General features: G+C 39.6%; 1 protein-coding gene across 1 annotated transcript; it reads left to right on the forward strand.

Annotated features, from left to right (window-relative positions):
- Positions 1-529: 529 nt before the first annotated feature.
- LOC132901229 (E3 ubiquitin-protein ligase TRIM39-like) lies at positions 530-20,073 on the forward strand. The gene is made up of 8 exons (XM_060943581.1): positions 530-692; positions 1,313-1,399; positions 4,805-5,361; positions 5,524-5,619; positions 5,740-5,973; positions 6,070-6,220; positions 6,358-6,393; positions 19,140-20,073. Exons 2-8 carry the CDS (start codon positions 1,336-1,338, stop codon positions 19,685-19,687), a joined length of 1,686 nt encoding a protein of 561 aa, XP_060799564.1. The 5' UTR covers positions 530-692; positions 1,313-1,335; the 3' UTR covers positions 19,688-20,073.
- The last annotated feature ends 2,689 nt before the right edge of the window (positions 20,074-22,762 follow it).

The raw sequence follows: 22,762 nt of genomic DNA on the forward strand, positions 1-22,762 counted from the left end.
TAATCACACATTTCATTCAGTTGTATGATTGTGGAACTTCATTACAATTCAAATATTAATAAGGATCATTTACAGTTCACACTGATATTAAAATAATCAATAACATTTGTTAAAAGCAGCTGCTGATGTCTGTATGGATAAAACTGAACAAACATGAGTTTCTCCTTTCAACAAAAATACAAACATTATTGTTTTATTTAGAACTAAAAATGTTCCTTAAAAATACAGCATGACCAAAATAAGTGTGAATCAGGAATACAATAATTGCAGCATGTGATCATGAATGAATGAAGTCTCCATTTGGGCCAAATGTTGCCATCTGCTGGGACAAAGATGAAATGACGTGGCCCACGATCTTCTCCGATAATCACGATAAGCTGCAGGAGAAATAAACCACATTATTGTTATTTCATGTGCAGTTTGAATGACTGTATAAATCCTCATGAGCAGAGGTGAAGTCAGGGAGGCGGAGACAAACTGCACTGTGATCATATGAGGAACCGCCCCTTTATCAACCCCTACAAAGGGAACAAGGAAGGGATTAAAGTCCAAGTGACAACAATTACAGCTCACATCGAGAAGAAACCCTTATTTTCACATTAATTTCTGAAATCAACTGCAGGATTTTCACCGACTCTGAAATATAAACACAGACAATTCTCACTCCCTGAAAAGAGGCGAGTAAAATAAAGGTATGTTCTTCAGTGAATGTTTTATAGTTCAGAGGTTTTGTCAGTGTGTGATTTATCAGGATAAACTGCACATGTTAATGTTAGACAGAGACAGAGTCTCTAACACACTGCTGAAACACTGACACTGAAATACAAGCTGATTATAAGTGTTTTTATTGAGTTTAGTTTAAAAACTGTGTCTTTAATGATCAGTGATCAACCGAGACAACAAAGCTGAAAAACAGGTTCAAAGGTTGCTGTGTTTTATTAACTGCTCAAAACTAAACTGATTCCAGCATGAACACTGAAATACAAGTTAAAATACAATTATACTTTATACTGTGTGTTGGAAGTCCAGAGGTGATCACTGGGTGAAACATAAACATATCAGTCAGTGAGAAACTGTGAATGATCCAGTTCCTGAGCTGAGAGCTGTGAGAATGATCAGTGAAATCCTGTGTTTATTACAATCTAATGAAGATGAGAATGTTTACGTGTGTTTTATATCACAGTCTAAATGCTTCCAGTGTCATTGCTGAGGTTTAACACTGCATACAGGCCTGTAGAGTCAAACAGACTAATCAGTAACACCTCATACTGTTACATGTGTGAACTGAATGATGTGATTTCTGACTGAAAAGGTTCAAAACACAGGAGGAAGAAAATGGCTGAATCTTCATCACCAGCAAAAGACAGAAGGAGCAGCAGGGAAAAACCACCTTCATCATGTAAGTTAAACAGCTCATACATGATTGTTTATGTTTATTAAATAGTTATGTAGCAGTAAGTTACTGTTTCTGTCATAACAACTAATTCACAGGGACTTGTACTGCATGGTGGATGAGCTGCATCATTTAATGAAGGACTATTGGGAAATTTTGGCTGAAATGAAGGGTTATAGAAATGATCTCAGTGAATGGTTTCATTGTTTTTCTGGTGACTTTGTGCCACTTTTCATCTCACACTTGTGTTATAATGCAGGAACATCTGAGAAAGCCATTTATTGATGCTGTAGATTGACATTGTGTATCTGTGGAGGATGTTTTAGATTTTATTAGCTGAATATTTAATTATATAAATATATAATTCAATAATTAGATCCAAAGTTAAATGCATCAGAAAATAATCTGTCCTGGAGGAGGATTGTAACGCGAGACAAATCGTGGTCAGGAAACGGGCAACAGTCCAAGAACCAGGAATCAGAAAAACACAGGCGATATAAACACAAGGGCGGAACGGGGGAAAGCGGAAGGCAGAAATGGTCAGACACAGGACTACAATCAGAATAATAGCGCTCAGTAGTCTGACGGAATGCAGAGGCGATACTGTGAGAGGAACAAAACAAGCAAAGGGGCATCAATACAAACGGAGACTGAAAGGAACAGGTGATGGTGATGAGCATAGACATCCTAATACATAGACGGAGCATCCAATGTAAATTCTAAAAGCGCTGACGAGACGCGGGGCCGCCATCTTGGAGTGGTGATCCGCTGCACTCAGTGTAATACTAAATACATTAGATATAAACAGCTTAACGTTTTTCTATCGGCTACAACCACCAGTCTGTTGCAAATAAAATGCGGTTTTAACAATCTAAATCCATTATAATGATTCAAATGTGTGTATGTTTTCTTTAAATAGATTGTTAAGAATATATCAAAGGGGAAATTAATCTAGTCAGTGAATTTATAAGAGCTTTTTACATCCTTCAACACAATCTGACCCCCCTTCAGCAAAGCTGATGTATTCAGGTTGAGTGGGGCACTTTGTTTGGTATGTAGGACAATGTGTGATGACCATATATTGACCACAAACATTTTTTTGTCTTGTTTTAAAGCATATCAAAACATTTATTTATAACAAATTAATGTCAAACATAAAAATATAACAATGTAGTAAATAAATAAACTAGTAAATAAATAAAAAAGGTAGTATATGAATAAACATTTAATAACAATATATATAATATTAGCATACAACATTAAAACATCACTCGTGAAACCAATACCTGATGACGATTTAAGTCTCTTAGCTCCTTCTCAGCTCTGGTAATATACTATTTAAAAAAAACAACAAATAGTACGGTAATGTTAAATCTTACTTGTGAAAAGTAATCCCCCTGCTTCTGTTTGAAATGGTTCGCTCGTTTGAGCAGGAGTACGCTGAGCACCAGCCTGGCAGCTTGTCTCTTGTCTTCTTCTTTAGTCGTGCAGTAATAGACGGAACGTTTTTTTTATTATTATTATTATTTCCCAAAACATTCAAAATACAAACAAATAGAGCGCCATATATATACAGATCCAAAACATCAAAAGAGTAAAACACACACATAGCAATAAAGTAAAAAATATGAACAAGAAAGGGGTTACTTAACTATCTTTACATATGTTAATCGAGTAAATCAAAGTCATCCAAAAAAGATATAAAATAACCAACATCCTTATTTTCAACTAACTTTAAAGATTTGGCAAAAAGCTTGAGGTCATTCTTCCAGTGTGTAACATAAGGTTTAGTTTTAAATAAAACGACATTTGTGAATAAAATGTTTACCTAAAAGTAGTGAATTATTAATACCATATTCAATTTTGTTATTATTTAAAAACACTCCAAATTTAATTTCTTTAATGGATAAAGGGGCAGGCGGCACGGTGGTGTAGTGGTTAGCGCTGTCGCCTCACAGCAAGAAGGTCCTGGGTTCGAGCCCCGTGGCCGGCGAGGGCCTTTCTGTGCGGAGTTTGCATGTTCTCCCCATGTCCGTGTGGGTTTCCTCCGGGTGCTCCGGTTTCCCCCACAGTCCAAAGACATGCAGGTTAGGTTAACTGGTGACTCTAAATTGACCGTAGGTGTGAATGTGAGTGTGAATGGTTGTCTGTGTCTATGTGTCAGCCCTGTGATGACCTGGCGACTTGTCCAGGGTGTACCCTGCCTTTCGCCCGTAGTCAGCTGGGATAGGCTCCAGCTTGCCTGCGACCCTGTAGAACAGGATAAAGCGGCTAGAGATAATGAGATGAGATAAGATGGGATAAAGGGGCAAACTGAATCCCCCTAGACAGACGGTACCTTGATATCTCGCGCTTTCTCACCACTCCAAGATGGCGACCGTATTTCTCGCGTCAGAACAGCCAACTCTCCGTCTATGTATTAGGATGTCTATGGTAATGAGAACTCGGGGGAGCCGCTCAGAGGAAGTGGCTCCGGATTGGCTGACGGAGAGCACGTGGTAGTGACTGGGGCGAGGGGGATTGTGGGAAGTGGAGTCCTGAGTGCTGGGTGAGCCCGGAAGCGTGACACTTTCACAGTAAAGAGAAAAGATCGCTGTGATTAAATCTCATGTTTGTCAGTAATTTAGGCAGAACTGAATATCTATGAAACTAAATTAAAGTATATGATTGTGGAATGTAATTGTTAATCAGAATCAGTACAAATACTCAGGATAAAATGGCTGTGATCAGGCTGCAATTTAATGGAACCTTACAACATTTTTAAAGCTAAACATGTATAATGTAAAACATAACGTATGATTAAAAAAAGATGAATACACAGTGAGGTACAAAAGTCTGAGACCACATTAAAAATCTGGGAATCTGGAAATGAACATTAAAGTTTTGAATTTTTGCACATGTTCCACATTTAGAGTGACTACAGAATGAAAAAAGTGTGACTTTGTGAAAGAAAAGTGTTTTATTGTTGGAGTGTTGCGCTGATTCTGTATAAGAGGAATAAAGAACTCAAGCATGAACAGTTTTATGTAAAAATAATCAGCTCTGGGGTGATAACGACTTTGTCATTGATGATTGTTAATGCAGGAGCTTCTGGGTTTTATTGCTGATGTAAGATCTACAGTACACTTGTAAATACCCTTGACTGTAAAATTCATGAAAGTATTCCACAAAAAATATTTTTCCACAAACATTAAAATGACGCCCCGACAAGTGCCTTTAGACTTCAATTGTGAGTTTAGAATAAAAAGCCTTTTTGGTATCAGTTCAGAAAAACGTGGAGAAATTCTGGTGTGTGATTTTCACACCTACACTACAGATGCAGTGGACTGAATAGAGACAAGGTTGAAACAAATTCCAGTATTTCTACACTATTTATAAACAATGTATAACATTATTTTCTCTCAACCCTAGTTTCTGGTGACTCCAGCAGCCTCCTGTCTGAAGAGCAGCTGCTGTGTTCGATCTGTCTGGATGTGTTCACTGATCCAGTCACCACTCCATGTGGACACAACTTCTGTAAGAGCTGCCTTACACAGTGCTGGGAGAAGAGTCAACACTGTCACTGTCCATTATGTAAAGAGAAATTCACCAAGAAACCTGAACTGAAGATTAATACAACACTGAGAGAGGTTGCAGATCTCTTCAAGAAGAAACATGGTCCTGATAAACCTGGGGTTCTTTGTGATGCCTGCACTGGAGAGAAGCTGAAGGCCCTGAAATCCTGTCTGGATTGTTCTGCAAGTTTGTGTAAAATTCATCTAGTGTTTCATAGTAATATGCCCAAACTTAAGAAACACAAATTAATAAACCCTGTGGAGAACCTGGAGGACTACATATGCCAGAAACATGAGAGACCGCTGGAGCTGTTCTGTAGAGATGATCAGACGTGTGTGTGTCAGTTCTGCACTGAGACAGACCACAAGAATCACAACACTGTTCCTATAGAGGAGGAGAGCGGAGAGAGGAAGGTGAGAAACACTCATTAACATCAACTTTAGACATTTATTATAGATAACATGAATTAATTTATCCAGTGGTAGAGCAAACTGGAAATTTCTGAGATCAAATTCCAGGACAAAGGTACAAAAGTATTAAAAATATCAATTATTTATCTTCTGCTCTGTCCTCAGACTCAGCTGGGGAAAACACAGACAGACGTGCAGCAGATGATTCAGGACCGACTGAAGAAGATCCAAGAGATCAAACACTCAGTCGAGCTCAGCAAAGTGTGTGGAAAATAGTTTATGTACTGTTTGCTTGAATCTGTAGAAATTAATGATCCGCAATAAAGATTAGTTCATTATTCAGTGTGATGTAAAGAAAGTGAAAATGTGTTGCTCCTTTAGAGAAGCACAGAGAAAGAGAAAGCAGACAGTGTTGAAGTCTTCACTGCTCTGATTCGCTCCATTGAGAGAAGTCAGGCTGAGCTGCTCGAGGTGATGGAGGAGAAGCAGAGAGCAGCAGAGAGGCAGGCTGAAGGACTCATTAAAGAGCTGGAGCAGGAAATCACTGTGCTAAAGAGGAGAGACACTGAGCTGGAGCAGCTCTCACACACTGAGGAGCATCTCCACCTCCTACAGGTCAGTGTTCCTCTCTCTGCTCACTGGCAATGCAGAACATCACAGAACAACACTCACCATGCTGAGGGATTTCTCCTCTCTCCTGCTCTACTGTAGATTTACTCCTCCGTGTGCAGCCCTCCACACACCAAGAACTGGACTGAGATCAGTATTAACACTGATCTGAGTGGGGACACTGTGAGGACAGCTCTGTCTCAGCTTCAGCAGACTCTGAATGAGAAACTCGATGACAAGTTAAAGGAAGCAGGTGAGAAACTTTAATGAGATGGTGTTTTCTAGGCACAAGTCTATAATATTTGATCAATTTTCACTTTTTTTTTTAAATTCAAGTCCTGCAATGAAACCATCTGAAATCTAATGAAAGTGATGTTTTGTTGTAATTAGTTTCCACAGAACTGAAGAGGATTCAGCAGTATGCAGGTACAGTGAGGTTTCTGTTTCCTCTCATATTAAAATGTACAGATCGTCATTACACCACTGCATCATCAGACTTATTTTCATCTGTAGATCTCTCCAGCTAAAAGGAAGTCTTAAAGTGTCTCATTATCCTCCTCACTACACTGTAAAAACAAAAATGTTGAGAAAACTCAAATTATCAAGGCAACATGATGCAATAGATTTTTGAATTGTCTCAACTTTTGACTACTGTCATTGACTTTTACTAGTTTTCAAGTTTAGACAAGAGTTCTGCAGACTTGGATTTTCTTGTTCACATAATTTTGATAATCTTGCGAGGCTAACCATGAAATTCTTGCTTCAATAACATGTATTTCTATCTTCAACAAATACAGAAATTCCTGCTGAATAAACACACAATTCTTGATTCAGTGAGATAGAAATGTTGCTTTAAAAATCGATAAAAATACATGTTGCTGTAATAAATAAATTAATATTTAAAGAAACAATGAAGAGCGCAAAGCATTAAGTTAACTGACACTATGTTTATTCCTCTTGGTAAACATCGTGGTGAACAGGACATGCATACATAAAATAATTGCCTGTCCAAGTGTATCTTGAAGTTGTAAATGAGCACGAATCACAATGAACTAGACAAGTTTAAAATTGCACAAACATTGAAATTTTAGCAACAAACTTGAACAGGCAAAACACTGGTTCTGTGCCTCTCACAAATCTTGTAAGATGATTGTGACAAATGCATCCAAAAATGTCTTGAATTTGGATTATGTCACACAACATATGCATTTTTCAAATGCGTTTAAAGGTCTTTGAATCAAAGAATTTAAGAATAAAACAAAATTATAAAGCTCCACCGCCTCTTGTTAACTGACATCCAACAATACCAAAAATGTATATTTCACAGGCAAATTGGAGTTGCATGCTTAAAATGACTGCACATGCAAGATAGTGCATCCACCCAAGTTTTACTTGAGCACCAACAACAAACATGAACAGTGGAAACACGGTATATGCACCTCTTGTGAACTGGCAGCTGACGTCTCCAAAAGTTTCATGAATCTTTGTTTCAGAGGCACAGATCTGCATGCTTAAAATGACTAGCTCAAAGCAATAGCTTTGTTTTGAGACCCCTTATGCGCTGTGAGCATCGAGAGCCAAGCTAAAAAAAAGATAGGTCTGAGGTGCTTCAAAGGTATACCTCATCTCCTTTGGATAATCAATGTTCATGGCATACAGAAGGCCAAAGAGGTATGCAAAGGCAGTGCTGAGGTCTGGTAGGTCATGGAGCACAATGGCCCCTTCCAACACAATCGCCATGTCTCGCACATTTGGTGAAACGGCAGCATCATTGTCTTCGAGGACAGTGAGGATGGCAACAGACCCACCTCTGAGCACTCGTTCTTCAGGGTCAGTGTCCTGAAGAGAAGTAACAAACATGATTGAGTGTTAAAGAAAACTGAAAGACAAAATGCATTTCTTCTTATTCCAACCTAAATTTTAGTAACACGCTACTGACCCTTGCCATTCAGCTTGTGGAAGTTTAAAAAAAAGCACAGTGAATTACCTGTGTAGGAAATGTGCTATAGAAATAAGCTCGCTATTACTCACCGAACACTTCAAGAAGAATTTAGCGGTGTCATCCCGAACAAAAATAGGCAGGCCCCTTAGTGCTGCTGTCTTTCGGTGAGACACAATGTCCGATGTCTAACAGTACCCAGTGGAAAACACACAAGCACATCAATTAGTATAGTGCCAAAGTGAATTTATACAAAATGCAAAAGGAAAGAGGGAAAGAAATTCCACTGCAATCCTGCATAAATTTGTACTTTTACAAATCAGAAATACTGTGATCATTTTCTGTTTCAATTCAGAACACCAAAGCAATGACTGGTACCATCAGTTTTTACTGATACATGTCCATCAAAGTATTTTTTTTAGCTTTTCTGTCTCTCTGGAATGAAAAAAAATTATATTCATGCTTTCCTAATAACCCCGGGCAAATATTTCATATTTTCAACAAAGGAAAGAGGCATGGGCGGTCACGTCTTCTTTGGCTACTGAACACAGCAAGTGCTCAAGGTTTGGCAGTTGAAAAGCATGACAGGTTATTTTCCCTCAACTTATGAATGCTTTTAGCTTCAGGCACATCACTTACCTGTTCATCAAGGTTATCAAGGAGGTGTTCCATCTTCTGACCAAAGCCTGCCTTCCCTAGCCCGGTACAGTCGAAGCAGCCGAGGCACATATTTGTCAAGGGATGTAGTGAAAGTCCCCAGGAGGTCTTTGCTGGTGATTCGATTAAATTCTTCAGATATATGAACACAATAAAATAATATAATTGGACATGAATGATTCTGTTAGGGTTTTTTTCTTAACAGAAAATTCCTAGGAAGCTACAGTACAATTACTCTATAAAAATGTATATCATTTAGTTCTGGCAAAAAAAGTTTCATTAAGTTTCACTGGCATCTGTAAAGACAAATCCTAAGGACTAACAATTAATCTGACTATGACACATCAATTGTTTCCAATTTAAAAGTTGAATTAGGGGACATACTCCTTGGGAGGACAAATTCTATTATGAATTGTAGGGCTGATAGTGTAGTGCAGTGTTTCCCAACCTTTCTTGAGCCACGGCACATATTTTACATTTGAAAAATCCCACAGCACACCACCAAACAAAAATATCACAAAAGTGTGTGTGTGTGTGTGTGTGTGTGTGTGTGTGTGTGTGTGTGTATAGATACATATATAAAGCCAAAGCCAATGGGGGATACCCCCCCCCAGGAAAATTTTGAAAAATAAGGCCTTACAAATCACTTTTCCTGCAATCTGAGCTGTAGTAGATAAAAAAATATCTGTTGTCTTTATATATTTACATGAAAATGTGTATCAAATCAATAGGAGTATTGTTTGAATTCAAAATCAAATCACATTCTACATTCAAGGGTATGGTTATAATTTATGATCAACAAAAATGACAAACTAAATTCACATTAAACTTAAGTTCTATTAATTATCAAAATGTTCATATATTAAATAAAATTTCTTAGGGTGACTGACCTTTTCTCCCCATGTCCTCATTAGTTGCATATGATTTCTTCAAGAAGTCTTTTGAAATATTTAAGTTTTCAAAACTGTCAGCATTAATTCATATTTACTGACTATCATATACATGTTCAATGTATTAAATCAAACGAATGCTAAGTTTATGGGATAATGTCTATGTACACTTTTACAATTATTTATAGTTCACAGTCACTTCTCATTTTCATTTGATCATTTCCACTTCTTCAGCTTTTTGGCCAAAGACAAAAGCTTGTCAGTCCTCTCTTTTGTAAGAACTGTTATGATTGGCTATCATGCTCGTGCCATCGATGTTTTGGCCAATTACATTGTCGATAACACGTATTCTACCACGAGATTTAGCGAGACTAAAGATAGCAAAAATGTAAACATTTAACATTGTCGTAGGAATGAATTATGCTTGAGTATCACGAAGGAACATACCCCAACCCCCCTCAATAAATGAAAAAAAAAATCTCAACGTATTTGGCATAATATAAAAAGGTCGACTTTTACTCAGAAAAAGCGGAAATCCGCCGAAAAGCGGAAAACTCTCATCCCTGCTATCGCTATCACCGCTGTCACACCCGAAGCATTACTAATTCTCTTGTTTGAATGGCAAAAGGTAGATACACTGGTTAATTAGCTACCTGCTGCCATCTATTGGAAAAGTATTTAATTGTTCTGCCGGTCACTATACGTCGCTGACATAGACAACGAAGACAAATTATTTGCAGTAAATAAATAATTTTCGGAACAATTAAGTGAAATCGGATGTCCCACGGTACACCTAATGATCTCTCACGGCCATGGGCGTAACCACCATAGGCACTGGGGGGGACATGTCCCCCCCAATATTGGGAAAGCACCAATCTGTCCCCCCCAATATTTGGCGTATTAAATCAATATGAGACAAATAATATGCCATCCTGAACCATGGCTATATAATGAATCCTTCACTTGTTATGCCCGATTTACTTTCAATTTAGGAAGCACAGAGAAACAAACAAACAAAAAAACCTTTGCGACCACCCCCTATGATTGTGCACTTGGGTCAGCCCATGTGGTTCGTTGGTTTGAAAATCCACTCAGTCGGACTGTCAGGTAGGCTGCTGGTGGACACATTCAAATGGCGGTAGCCGCAAAGAAAAGATAGGACCCATGGGCGTAAAAATGCATATGGACGCGTCCATACCAATATTCAGCTGAGTTTAAAATGTCCATACCATTTTTGAATGGAGAAGCCGCGATGCGGGAAACGCTGAATAAAAACACCAAACGCGGTATCGCTTCCAGCTGATTTTCAGTTGTGAACAGACCTCTCAAAGACGGCTGACTATTGGTGGGGACAGCAGGTAAAAAAGCTTTATGAAGCTTTGATTGGCCCACCTCCCGTTGCCTTGACATTGCTATGGTTTTTGATTGGCCCACCTCCCGTTGCCTTGACGTTGCTATGGTTTTTTGTTGTCATTGGCTGTAAGCAGTAGCAAGCGGTAAAATCAGCATCCAGCTCGCTGCTACAGCAAAACAGCACACAGGCAGTGATGTCGGGCAATAAAAGAAAACGTAAGGAGGACATAACATGACATTTTTGTCATATGATCCTGTAACAGCAAGGAGTTTCTGTTTGCAATCTCTCTCTCTCTCTCTCTCTCTCTCTCTATGTCTGTCTCTCTCTCTCACACACACTAATAAATGCTTGTACACAGTAAAAAAAATGGAGTGTCAATATTGCAGTGTAAACCTATTTTCCTCTGGATAGAGTAGTTATAACACTATGCAGAGTAAAATCGTCTAAATGGTAGTGTCAAAAGTGAGCGTTAATTCCCACTTGCACACAACGACAAAATCTATACTCTGCAGGGTGATGATCATTGTTAATTTTGACACAAAATAGAGTAAAATTAACTCTAAAAATCTTACACTGGCTATAGAGTAAATTTTACACTGATTTTGAGTGGGACCAAATGTTATCTGACAGAGAGTTAAATTCAACTCTTAAAGAGTAAAATTGACACTATGATTTTTACTGTGTAGTTAATGCTAAATGTTTACTAATGCCGCTTTTCCACTACAAACGCGGCTGAGTCGTGCCGTGCCGAGTCGAGCCGAGTCGAGCTGAGTCGAGCTGAGCGGGGCTGTTGGAGTTGCATTTCGACTACAACCGCGCTGAACCGTGCTGGCTGGAAGTGGGTGGACACATTGGGTGGAGTTAGCGAAAGTGGGTGGACGTCACGTGATGTCGTTAAGCAGCGCAAACAGTGACATCAGTGACAGTGGCGGAACAAGTCAGAGCCGGGCCGGGGGCGGGGCAAATGACCGGGCATTTTATTAAAGCTTATCATAACATCATTTTAGGCTACAAAATGTCCGCAACTGCGGTGTTTACCAATTTCAACACTACCGGGTGCAACTATGTTATTTAGTACATCAAGTCCTTCAAACGAACATGTAACTCAGAAACAAAAAACATTAGGATACTGTACATGGCTCATAATAAAACATCAATAGCCTACTGCGCACATTATTTGAAGGGCATACGAATGAGCGCTCAGAGTGGTGACAGGAAGAGTCAGAAATAAAAGGAGGGCAGTGCAAACCTCACTGAATGCACTGTGTTTACCAATTTCAACACTACGGGGTGCAACTATGTTATTTTGTACATTAAGTCCTTCAAACGAACATGTAACTCAGAAACAAAAAAACATTCGGCGACATACTGTACATGGCTCATAATAAAACATCAATAGCCTACTGCGCGCATTATTTGAAGGGCATACGGCGAGCCTTGCGCTCCGCGAACTCGTGCACGATGCTCTGTATGTCACTGATTCAGTGATCTTTTAAGCGGTAGTCTCACGACCCGGATAGTAAACAATAAACATGGAGGACATGGAGTCGTTAGTGTTGCTGGTCTTGGTGCTGTGGCTTGTTGTCACCGACAACGCCAACAGATACTGGCAAGAGCGTATAGATGAGGCGAGGCGCATAAGGCTTCAGAAATTCTCGTAATTCGTAATTATTCTTCTTCCGGGTTTGCGGTGTTTACAGATCCCAGCGCACTCGCGGGGCGTGTGTGGGCATGTGAGGACACTCCTCCTCACCAATCAGTGCACAGGGGAGTGTCTGCTCACGCCCCCAGCCTCAGTCGGCACGGTTTGGCTCGCTTCAGCCCCACTCCAAAACGGTGTGAGTTTTAGGGGCTAAGCAGGGCTGAAACGAGCCGAGTCGTGCTGGTTTTTGGTAGTCGAAACGCGAGCCGTGTCGGGCTGAAGTGAGCTGAAGCGAGCTGAAGTGAGCTGAAAAAGGGTAGTGGAAAAGGGCCATTATATTTACTGTAACAGCAAGGAGTTTCTGTTTGCAATCTCTCTCTCTCTCTCTCTCTCTCTCACACACACACACACACACACTAATAAATGCTTGTAGGTAATGCTAAATGTTTACTTATATTTACTTTTTTCTTGCTCATTGTTTGCATGTATATGCATATGTATATATGCATGTGTATATGCGTATGTATGTAACCTCTGCAATAAAATGTGAAAATGTAAAAATGTGAAACAATTGTCACTTAACCCTTTCAACTTGATGAATAAACATTTTTGCAAAATGCACTACAACTACCAAAACTCTTCACACTTCTACCACCCATACCTACATTACTTCCAGATTCTGAAATTGCAGTAACTCAAAAGGAAGCACATGATGTTTCAAATGTGTGAAAATAGTAAAAGTTGTGTGAAAATGAAGCAGCAGCACATAATTTTGATTGATTGTGTTGTTGTATTTTGGGTAGGTCATCCACTACAGCGAAATTCACAGCAACTTCAATGTCCACTTTCTCTGTGTGATAATGCATTGCCCGTATACATACAGATGTTAGCCTAAGTCTAAGACTGAGTGTACCTGGTGCTAAAAATCAAAATAACACAAAGGAATGGACAACCAATCATTTGTACAGTGTAGGCCACATTTCGTGCGACAACCATGGCACACTGGGGCGCTTGGCCAAATTATGTCCCCACCAATATCAACACCGTTTTTACGCCCTTGGAAGGACCAACAGGCTGACATTTGCCTTTTTTTCCAAACGAGTCACAGACATGATGAGTCTGTCACAGAGAGTCACAGCCATGATGGAGGAAGGGAACAGACAGAGACCTGCTCTGAAGATGAACTGGTAAAGAGCATTGTATTACGAGTCCTTAAAACAACTTTATTTTTAACCTCATCATAGGCTGCATGTCATCAGTAGGCTAGTAATAAGAGCATACTGTCCTTTAATTAAATGTAAATAAATTAAATAAAATTATCATTTTAGTCAGTCATTATAGAGGGATTTCACTGACATCACCCGAAACTGGAAGTAAACAGACCCTGCGCCATATTGGAAGACCAACAAACTCGTGATTAGGGGGAAATAACGGCAGCGGTATGTGAACCCACGAGAATAAAGTGGAGTGGCAAACGACTTAAACAAACAAATCTGAGCTGTTTTATTTATGATTTATTGGCCCAACAGTAGACTTGAAAGAAACCTGTGTGAGACTTGGCAAAAAACTCTGGATATAATGGATAAGTCTGTGCATGATCTGTGGACACTTTGAGGTAAGCAAACGCAAGAAATTCAGATTTAAAACATGCTAAACTGGCCCCAAGTTGATAACTGTATGAGGAGCAAGCCTCCCAGACTTCTACAATTTAATAATAATAATAATAATAATAATAATAATAATAATTTAGGATGGTTTGGGGCTTGCTCTCCCTCCTATTATATAAATAAAGCATAGTTGTTGTGTAGGCATATATCATAAATACATATGTATAATTTGGATAAATTAACCTAAATTATGGATACCTTAATAGTAGCAAAAAGTATTAATTTTTCAACTGAAAAGATATATTATTGAAAGATAAATATCAACAAGATTACCTTGGCCATAACTATGTGTAGGTTATTCTTAACAACAGCTGTAATATCATGAACCAAGCCACTAACAACATAATTGTAAGCCTGTAGCCCTTTGTAGGCCTTCAAGTCATCAGCAGTGTAGGCACTGTGTGTAAACAACAAATAGTTTACAATGTCTGGGTAGCAAACAGATGGCAGAATTGGTGTCAGGTCCTCCTTATGTTTCCATTCTCCCTTGCCCTGAGTCTTATCATATGGGTCAAACCCATCAATCACAGCCAGTTTCTCCACATACCGTGCCCTTTCTGCAGCTGGTAATGTACTCACATAACCCGAATTATCAGCCATCGTGTCACTTCACTCTCGCTCGTAGTTTGTTTTGTATGTATATACTTGAGGTCTTCCAATATGGCGCCCTAACAAAATCTCGCGGTACGGTGATGTCATGCGGTAGCCCTCTATTCTTGAACGCCTCCATATTTTTGGGCCATTTATTTAGATAAAGTCAATATATTTTCTACAAAGCTCTATGTTGTTTTGACCTATTAACCAGGGTAATGCTCCTTTCTATTGCTTTGGTAGCCATTTTTCTGTAGCAATTTGGCATTTCTGCATTTGTTTGAAATGTGTGCGTGCGTTTGTGTGTGTGTGTGACTAGCTCTGGTGTGACAGATTTTCATGCAATGTTTTACATGTTTTTTGTATGTTGTATTGCGTTACATGTTTTGCAGTTGCACATTCTGTTTTGTGTTTTGCCTGATACACAATAAAAAAAAAAAACAAGATATAAATGTTAACATGTTCATTGGTAATTGTATTCATCAAAACAATGTTCTAGATAAGCACATCTTTATCAATAGGCCCATATAAAAATTGCGCTAAATGCACTTAAACATATTTTGGGAAGGGCTCAAATTTGGACCCTCCCAATATTTATACCATGGTTACGCCCTTGCTCACGGCACACTAATGTGCCACGGCACAGTGGTTGGGAAACACTGGTGTAGTGAGTTGGAGTGTGTGGAGTGGCCTGTAGTGGAGTGGTAGGGCGGAGTATAGTATAGCTTGCCAATATAGCTTATAACAGATCGTGCATTTCGTCAGTTATAGTCAATGTAGTAAAATTAGACCTAACCAATTACACACACACTGCATTGAGCATTTGAATCATAAAGTTATGAAATAAATGAGCACAATCTTACCTCCTCAAAGGAAAACAGTGCAGGCCATCTCTCCTGGACCTCAGATACCATAGGCTGCCCCTCTATGACCTCTCTCCGCCTAAGGGAAAACGTCAGCTCCATCTTGTGCCGCATCATTGTCAGGCTCTTTTTCTTCTTCTTCATTTCATCAACCAGAGCAACTCTCTTCTTCAAGAGTAGAATCATCATGGTGTTGTGGATAATCTGGAACATGGTTGACCTCTCCATGTTTGGGCTTTTTCAGGGTGAACAGGCGGTCATCCTCATGTCCACCTTTTCTTTTCCTGTTCACATCCACCTCATTGCAGCCTGCCTGGTGCAGCTTTGACCTGTAGTTTCCAAGCTTGTACTGGATACTTGTTTTCCATCCTTCATAGCCTGTGATGCTACCTAGCTCCTTAAGAACCAGGGAAGAGGCAACTGATTGAAGTTCATCTTTGTCAGGGTCAGGGGCGTCACTAGACCCAAGACCATACTGGGGCACAAAAGGGGCACAGGAAATGTATGCGAGCGCGCGAAGCGCGCGAGCAAAAAATTTTGCACTATATTTATATTTATATTTTTTATATAATATATATTACATTTTATGTAATATATATTATATTTTATGTAATATATATTTATATATTGATATTTATATTTAGAAACGGCCTGCTTAAAACTAGTCACTAGAGCTGTAAAACTCAAAATGATTACGAGGACACTGAATCCAGGTCAATCATTTAATAATAACAGTATGAATATTTGCAACATTTGTGATAATAGCAATGTAAAACAATGTCCCAACACATATTAATTCTACAGCGTTACAAAAATGACAGTGGAATTACTGTCTACTAACCTGTAAACAGTTGAAAAACACGGAGAGATGGTTTCCCCTGCTCTGAATTTCATTGCATCTGAGGGCTGCTGGAGTCTGCGGTCCCCATAGCAACCAAGATGTTACTCATGTCACGCGCACACTTTTTTCACATTGCTTAGTGTGCGCGAGGCCAGCCAAAACTACCAATGTAAAAGCATTGTAGATGGTCTTCTTCGCGCATCGGTTAGCCTACCCCACGTTATGAATTAATTAAATTGCAGCTATTCCCAAGTTTAAAATTCAGAGCGTTTCGTCACTGGATTTTTTTTACTGGGGCACTACAGATCTATACTGGGGCACGTGCCCCAGTAAAATACCCCTGGCGACGCCGATGGTCAGGGTAGCTTTTGATTTCAAAAATTGCCTGTGCAATTTTATCCAAAATGTCAATTTTAATGTCTCTTGTCCTTCTTTGACTTTTCGTACATCTCATTACCCTTACGCAATTTCAGTTCAACGTCATACGAGAACTTAGGGATCGGGAACGGAGAGAGACGCTCAGCAACATGCCTTAAATTGCTCTGGATAGAGTCTGAGCTAGACCTGAAATGCTCAGGGTGAACAATGGCTGTATCAAGAGCAGAGACTGAACCAGTCGAATGGTCACTGGATTGGTTAAGTAGAGATGAATTACAGTCCCACATAATATGCAGGACTGCACGCTCAGCTGGTAATTCAGACATTGTCAAGTTGCATAATGCACTGCCAAAATCTGGATCCTCAAACTGGAGTGAGAAATCACCTTCAAGTCCAAGTCTCTCTTTCAGTCCATCAATCAGTTCACTGACAGATTCTGGTACAGCAAGCTGTATTCGTCTGGCTTCTTTGGAGAAGACAACCACCCAAAGTAACAAAGTCTGAAAACAAGAGCGAAATAAAGAGCGGGAAATAGTCAGACTTGGTTCAAAAACATTTGACAAAATAAAGCCAAAGTCTTAGGTGATCACAGCCCAGAGTGATGTCTTCAAATTGCTTTTAATCTGAGCAGCAGCCAAAGTATTAATTTTATAATAAAAGCAAAAGAACCTTGACATGGGGCGGTACGGTGGTGTAGTGGTTAACGCTGTCGCCTCACAGCAAGAAGGTCCAGGTTCGAGCCCCGTGGCTGGCGAGGGCCTTTCTGTGCGGAGTTTGCATGTTCTCCCCATGTCCGCGTGGGTTTCCTCCGGGTGCTCCGGTTTCCCCCACAGTCCAAAGACATGAAGGTTAGGTTAGCTGGTGACTCTAAATTGACCATAGGTGTGAAATGTGAGTGTGAACGGTTGTCTGTGTCTATGTGTCAGCCCTGTGATGACCTGGCGACTTGTCCAGGGTGTACCCCGCCTTTCGCCCGTAGTCAGCTGGGATAGGCTCCAGCTTGCCTGTGACCCTGTAGAAGGATAAAGCGGCTAGAGATAATGAGATGAGATGAGAACCTTGACATCTCAGTGAAGCTAGTATAAGAAAACGTTTAATATTTTAACTTGATAATTTTAATCAGTTTGCAAAAGAATACATTAGTTTAATCTCAAAAAATTAAGCAATTGCAGATACATGTATATGTATGAAAATATAGATGTTCGTGTTTTATAACTGATATGGTTCAGCATGAACTGAGAATGAGACATTTTCCCCCATATGCATGGTCAGTTAAATAAGACTTAAATTAGACAGAATGTTCTGAGTAACTTAAATGGATTTCAATTTCAGCACAATTTTGAACAATGAAAACAATCCTACAAAATCTTAAAACTTGGACTATTTTTCCTCACATTTCACACATGAAAAGGTTAAATAAGATCTTTGTTGAATCGACCCTTTAGTGTAAACAGCTGGCACAAGGAAACATACCATTCTGAGTTGCTTTAATGGAGATACGATCGATACTTTAGATCGATCCACCCACCGCTAGCGTTTCCATTCCTGCCGCAGCGTCCATTCGGGAGGCACTGGGAAGACTGTGCTCTTCTCCTGGGCCCAAGTCTAACCAACTTCGAAGCCCCTTCACTTTAATCAGCGAGTTTCCCGCATGGCGCTATACACTGGCTTGGATCTGGAGAAATGTAAAATTTCTGACTGACAAATTGCCCCGCGTTTGCGTTCACTGCGCGGCTACTGCTAACTGCAGAACCAGGTCACCCCTCCCCCTCCTCCCAGTGCTCATGGGCATCATTTCCTCCTCAAACAAAACTACACCATAATTCAATTACAACGCATTATAAACACACGCAGTGCATTCCAACACATTAAAGTTAGCATAAAGTCGTGTTTGTGCAAGAATTCTTTTGAGGGTCACTAAGCTTGGAGCGCCATCTGTAGCCTCGCTAGCAATGTTAGCTTTGGTGGTCGGACAAAATGAACCCATATTTCGTTTGAAACAGTAAACTGCGCTTCACTGTTAAATCCCTAGTCTAGAAAAACAACACTTACCTGCTTAGCCAAATGTAAATGGTGGCAGTATTTTAAGAAATTCGCATCCACGGTGTCCCACAAGTTGAGTCGGAGTTCAAAATGTCCGACCGGCAAGTGACTCCCACAGCTCATGTGGCCACTACGGCGTTTCCATCAAGGGGCTAAACGGAACCTCTCTCTGCTCAGAAACCAGTGTTTACCTGTTATTAAAATGCGTGTTAAGATATGTAAATGCTACAAATGATCCTCACTACTGGATGATGATTTAATCTTTTTTACCTGCAAACTCACATCACACACTGTGTGTTTCTCTCAGTGGATGTGACTCTGGATCCTGATACAGCAAATCCATATCTCATCCTGTCTGCTGATGGAAAACAAGTGACACAAGGAGACGAGGAGCAGAAACTCACTGATACACCACAGAGTTTTAATCCGTGTATCTGTGTTGTGGGAAAGCAGAGTTTCTCCTCAGGGAGATTTTATTATGAGGTGCAGGTCGGAGGGAAAACTAAGTGGACATTAGGAGTTGTGAGAGAGAACATTAACAGGAAGGGGGACATTACACTGAAACCTCAGAATGGATTGTGGACTGTGGGACTGAGGAATGAGAATCAGTACTGGGCTCGTGCTGATCCCCGTGTCCCCCTCACACTGAGAGAGAAGGTGGAGACGGTGGGGGTGTTTGTGGATTATGATGAGGGTCTGGTCTCCTTTTATGATGTGAAGTCCAGATCTCATATCTACTCTTTCACTGGTCAGTCTTTCACTCAGAAACTCTATCCATACTTCGATCCTGGTTTAAATGATGGAGGTAAAAATTCAGCCCCACTGATCATCTCTCCTGTATTAAAGACTGAATGAATTTTCAACTCACAGATTTAATCATCTATTAAATGGTGAGAATAAATAGAAATATTTTACATTTTCTGGTTAATTTTAGAAATACATATTCCCCTTTAAAATGCTGTATAGTGTATTTTAATACCTGGGTTACTTTTTTGCAGAAACAAATAATTTTACTCCTACTGTCTGTTTTTACACATTTTGATTGTGGAACTTTGTCATGACAAATCAAATATTAATAAAGATTATTTACAGTTCACACTGAGTTTTACTGCAGAATTTAATCTGATCAGTAAAATGTATGAAGTTCAGCTGCTGATGTCTGTGTAAATAAAACCAAACAAAACTGTTTCTCCTTCAAACCTCATCAAACACAAACAAACTTGTATTTTATTTCGAAATAAAAGTGTCAGGGTTTTTCTGTTCTTCAAAATAGAAACGAATGAAGAAATGAATCCTCAATCTGCACTAAATCCTTCCATCTGCTGGTACAAAGGTGAAATGACGTGGGCCATTTGGGCTCAAAATACTAAATTAAAAGAAATATGTTAAATGTAGGATGGCAGAGGGAGTCTCATTAATAGCGGAGCTCCAGCGGAGCACCATACCTAAGAAAAAATGGTAAACCCATTGAGTCGATTTTTTTTTTGTGGATGTACCACCAGCAGTGGCATAGTCAGGATTTTTTACATGGGGTGGCCAAAGGGGAACCAAGGATATACCGGGGTGGCCATATTTCCTGTATTCTGATGTATCTGGTGGCATATCTGGTGCCTAACTCATGAACAAAACCCATGTGACCCAAGAGGTCAGAAATCTCATCTCATTATCTCTAGCCGCTTTATCCTGTTCTACAGGGTCGCAGGCAAGCTGGAGCCTATCCCAGCTGACTACGGGCGAAAGGCGGGGTACACCCTGGCCAAGTCGCCAGGTCATCACAGGGCTGACCAGGCCCGGCCCTTACCAATTTGACACCCTAGGCAAGATTTTATGTGGCGCCCCCTCCCCAACACCAGTTAAAGCCACTGATAGTGTATCTATACTAACAAGAAATGGAATAGCTTTGTCTTAAAACATTCTTTTATTTAAACAAAAAAATTGCACGTTCAAAATACTTAATTAAAGACATTAAATAAAGAAATTGCACATTCAAAGTATTTAATACTGAATTAAAGAAACAAATACAAAATATGAACTGAATATATGAAACATAATATAAATGGCTTACATAAAGTATTACATTTACAGTACTCCCAAATTAAAAAATGTAAACAAGTGTTGTAATTAGTAAATGCAATATAAATAAGGCATTGCACAAAATAAGATATTAAAGAAACCAGTGTGCATGAAAAATACAAGGATTTAAATAAAAATAAAAATATATAAAATTGTGATATTAAAAAGACCTCTAGTGGTGTTTTTTGGTACTGCCTTCAACTTCAACTATTGAAAAACTAAATGTAGAACAGGGGGAAGAAAACTGTTATGTAACTATATGTGTATATGTTGATTTTGAATATAGTACAAGGGAAATACTAGTTTACTATATGTTGATATGTTGTGCTGCTTTCCTATTTTTTTTTCTCAGCACTTTGATGTCTGTCCTGTCTCTGTCCACGTATGGGAGAGTGAAAAACGTAATTTCAGCTCCTTTGTATTTATGCTATTTGTAAAGAGAACACATCTGAGTGCTTGTTTCGTTTCCCTGCAGTCTTGACGCACTGAGATTGTTTCTTGTTTTCAATGCGTTTATTATATTTTCCTCCAGGAAGCTCTTCGCAACATGGTTGCTTGAATGAGCTGCTAAACTGTCATTTTAATGAGAACACAGATCAACAAAGCAACTTTGTTTTATTAAAAAAAAAAAATGTGCCAGGCACCATTGGAATATCTCGCTGCGAAACGTGTTCAGTGCATAAAAGACCTTTACTTCAGCCCAGACTGCTCAACGACACCGACAGACTGCTCCAAGTGCAGCCATATTCAAAACAAGCAACAGATCTATGTCAGTTATCTACGTTATGCAAAAACACTTTTTAGCCAACAACACTTAGGCTATTACATGGCCAAAACAGAGAATAGCCGCGGATGCGCACTTGCGCGCCCGAAGACACACTATAGACAGGGTGAACCACTGTTGAGCGCTTATTGTTTCATGATTAACAACCACCACCCCATCACACCCCACCCCACCCCGCTTTTTTTGACAAATCGCACCCTGACTACATGCTTTGCTGTACAATTAAATTAGGCTAAGACATTATAATGCTGACTCGTTTTCAGAATAGTGGAAGTCATAATTTTTCTCCCCCCGTTTCTGCGTCCCTGGATGGACACAGCGCCCTTAGCATTTGCCTATATTGCCTATGCCACGGGCCGGCTCTGAATTACATGCCAACTAAAATGTTTCAAGCATTTTTCTATTTTAATTTTGATAATTATGGCCAACAGCACAAAAAAAATCTCATGAGAGAATATTTAATTTTGAGTCTGAGGGGTTTTTTTTAATAAAAAGTAAAAATAAATCTGTCTAGTTCAGTACATGTTCAACAAGCATATATGGGCATACTGATCAGGTGTAATAATTAGACTTTTGACCATATAATGAAGTTAATTAGGCCTGTTATAATGTATTAGCGCACAGACTGTAATTTGTCTTAAAGGTGCCCTTCCACCCAAAACGTTTAATACTGGCTCTTTTTGAAATACCATAGTTCACGCCGAGTTGCATATGCATGCGAAAACGTAATTCTACTCCCATTCCCTGTATCAGCTTATGAAAGAAAATAGTCGGAAAAACGAGCGAATCTGAAAAAGCCCTACGAACTTGCGTCACTTCGAAAATTAGTATTCATGGCCTCGCCCACCTTGGCTTGCGACCGCCCATGGGAAGAAAGTTTGGATTTAAGCACGAGGAGAGATAGCAGAGCCCATCTCGTCAGTAGCTAACGAAGAGGACCTAACAGCAAGTTGAAAACATGTCTGAACAAGTTCGTGCCTGTGTTATTTGTGGCAGTAAGACATCAACGTTGCATTTCTTGCCCAAGATAGAAGAGCTGAAGAAGAAATGGTTGGAATTTATCTTTGGAACAC

This window comes from Neoarius graeffei, chromosome 1 (genome assembly GCF_027579695.1).
Source record: "Neoarius graeffei isolate fNeoGra1 chromosome 1, fNeoGra1.pri, whole genome shotgun sequence".
NCBI classification, from domain to species: Eukaryota; Metazoa; Chordata; class Actinopteri; order Siluriformes; family Ariidae; genus Neoarius; species Neoarius graeffei.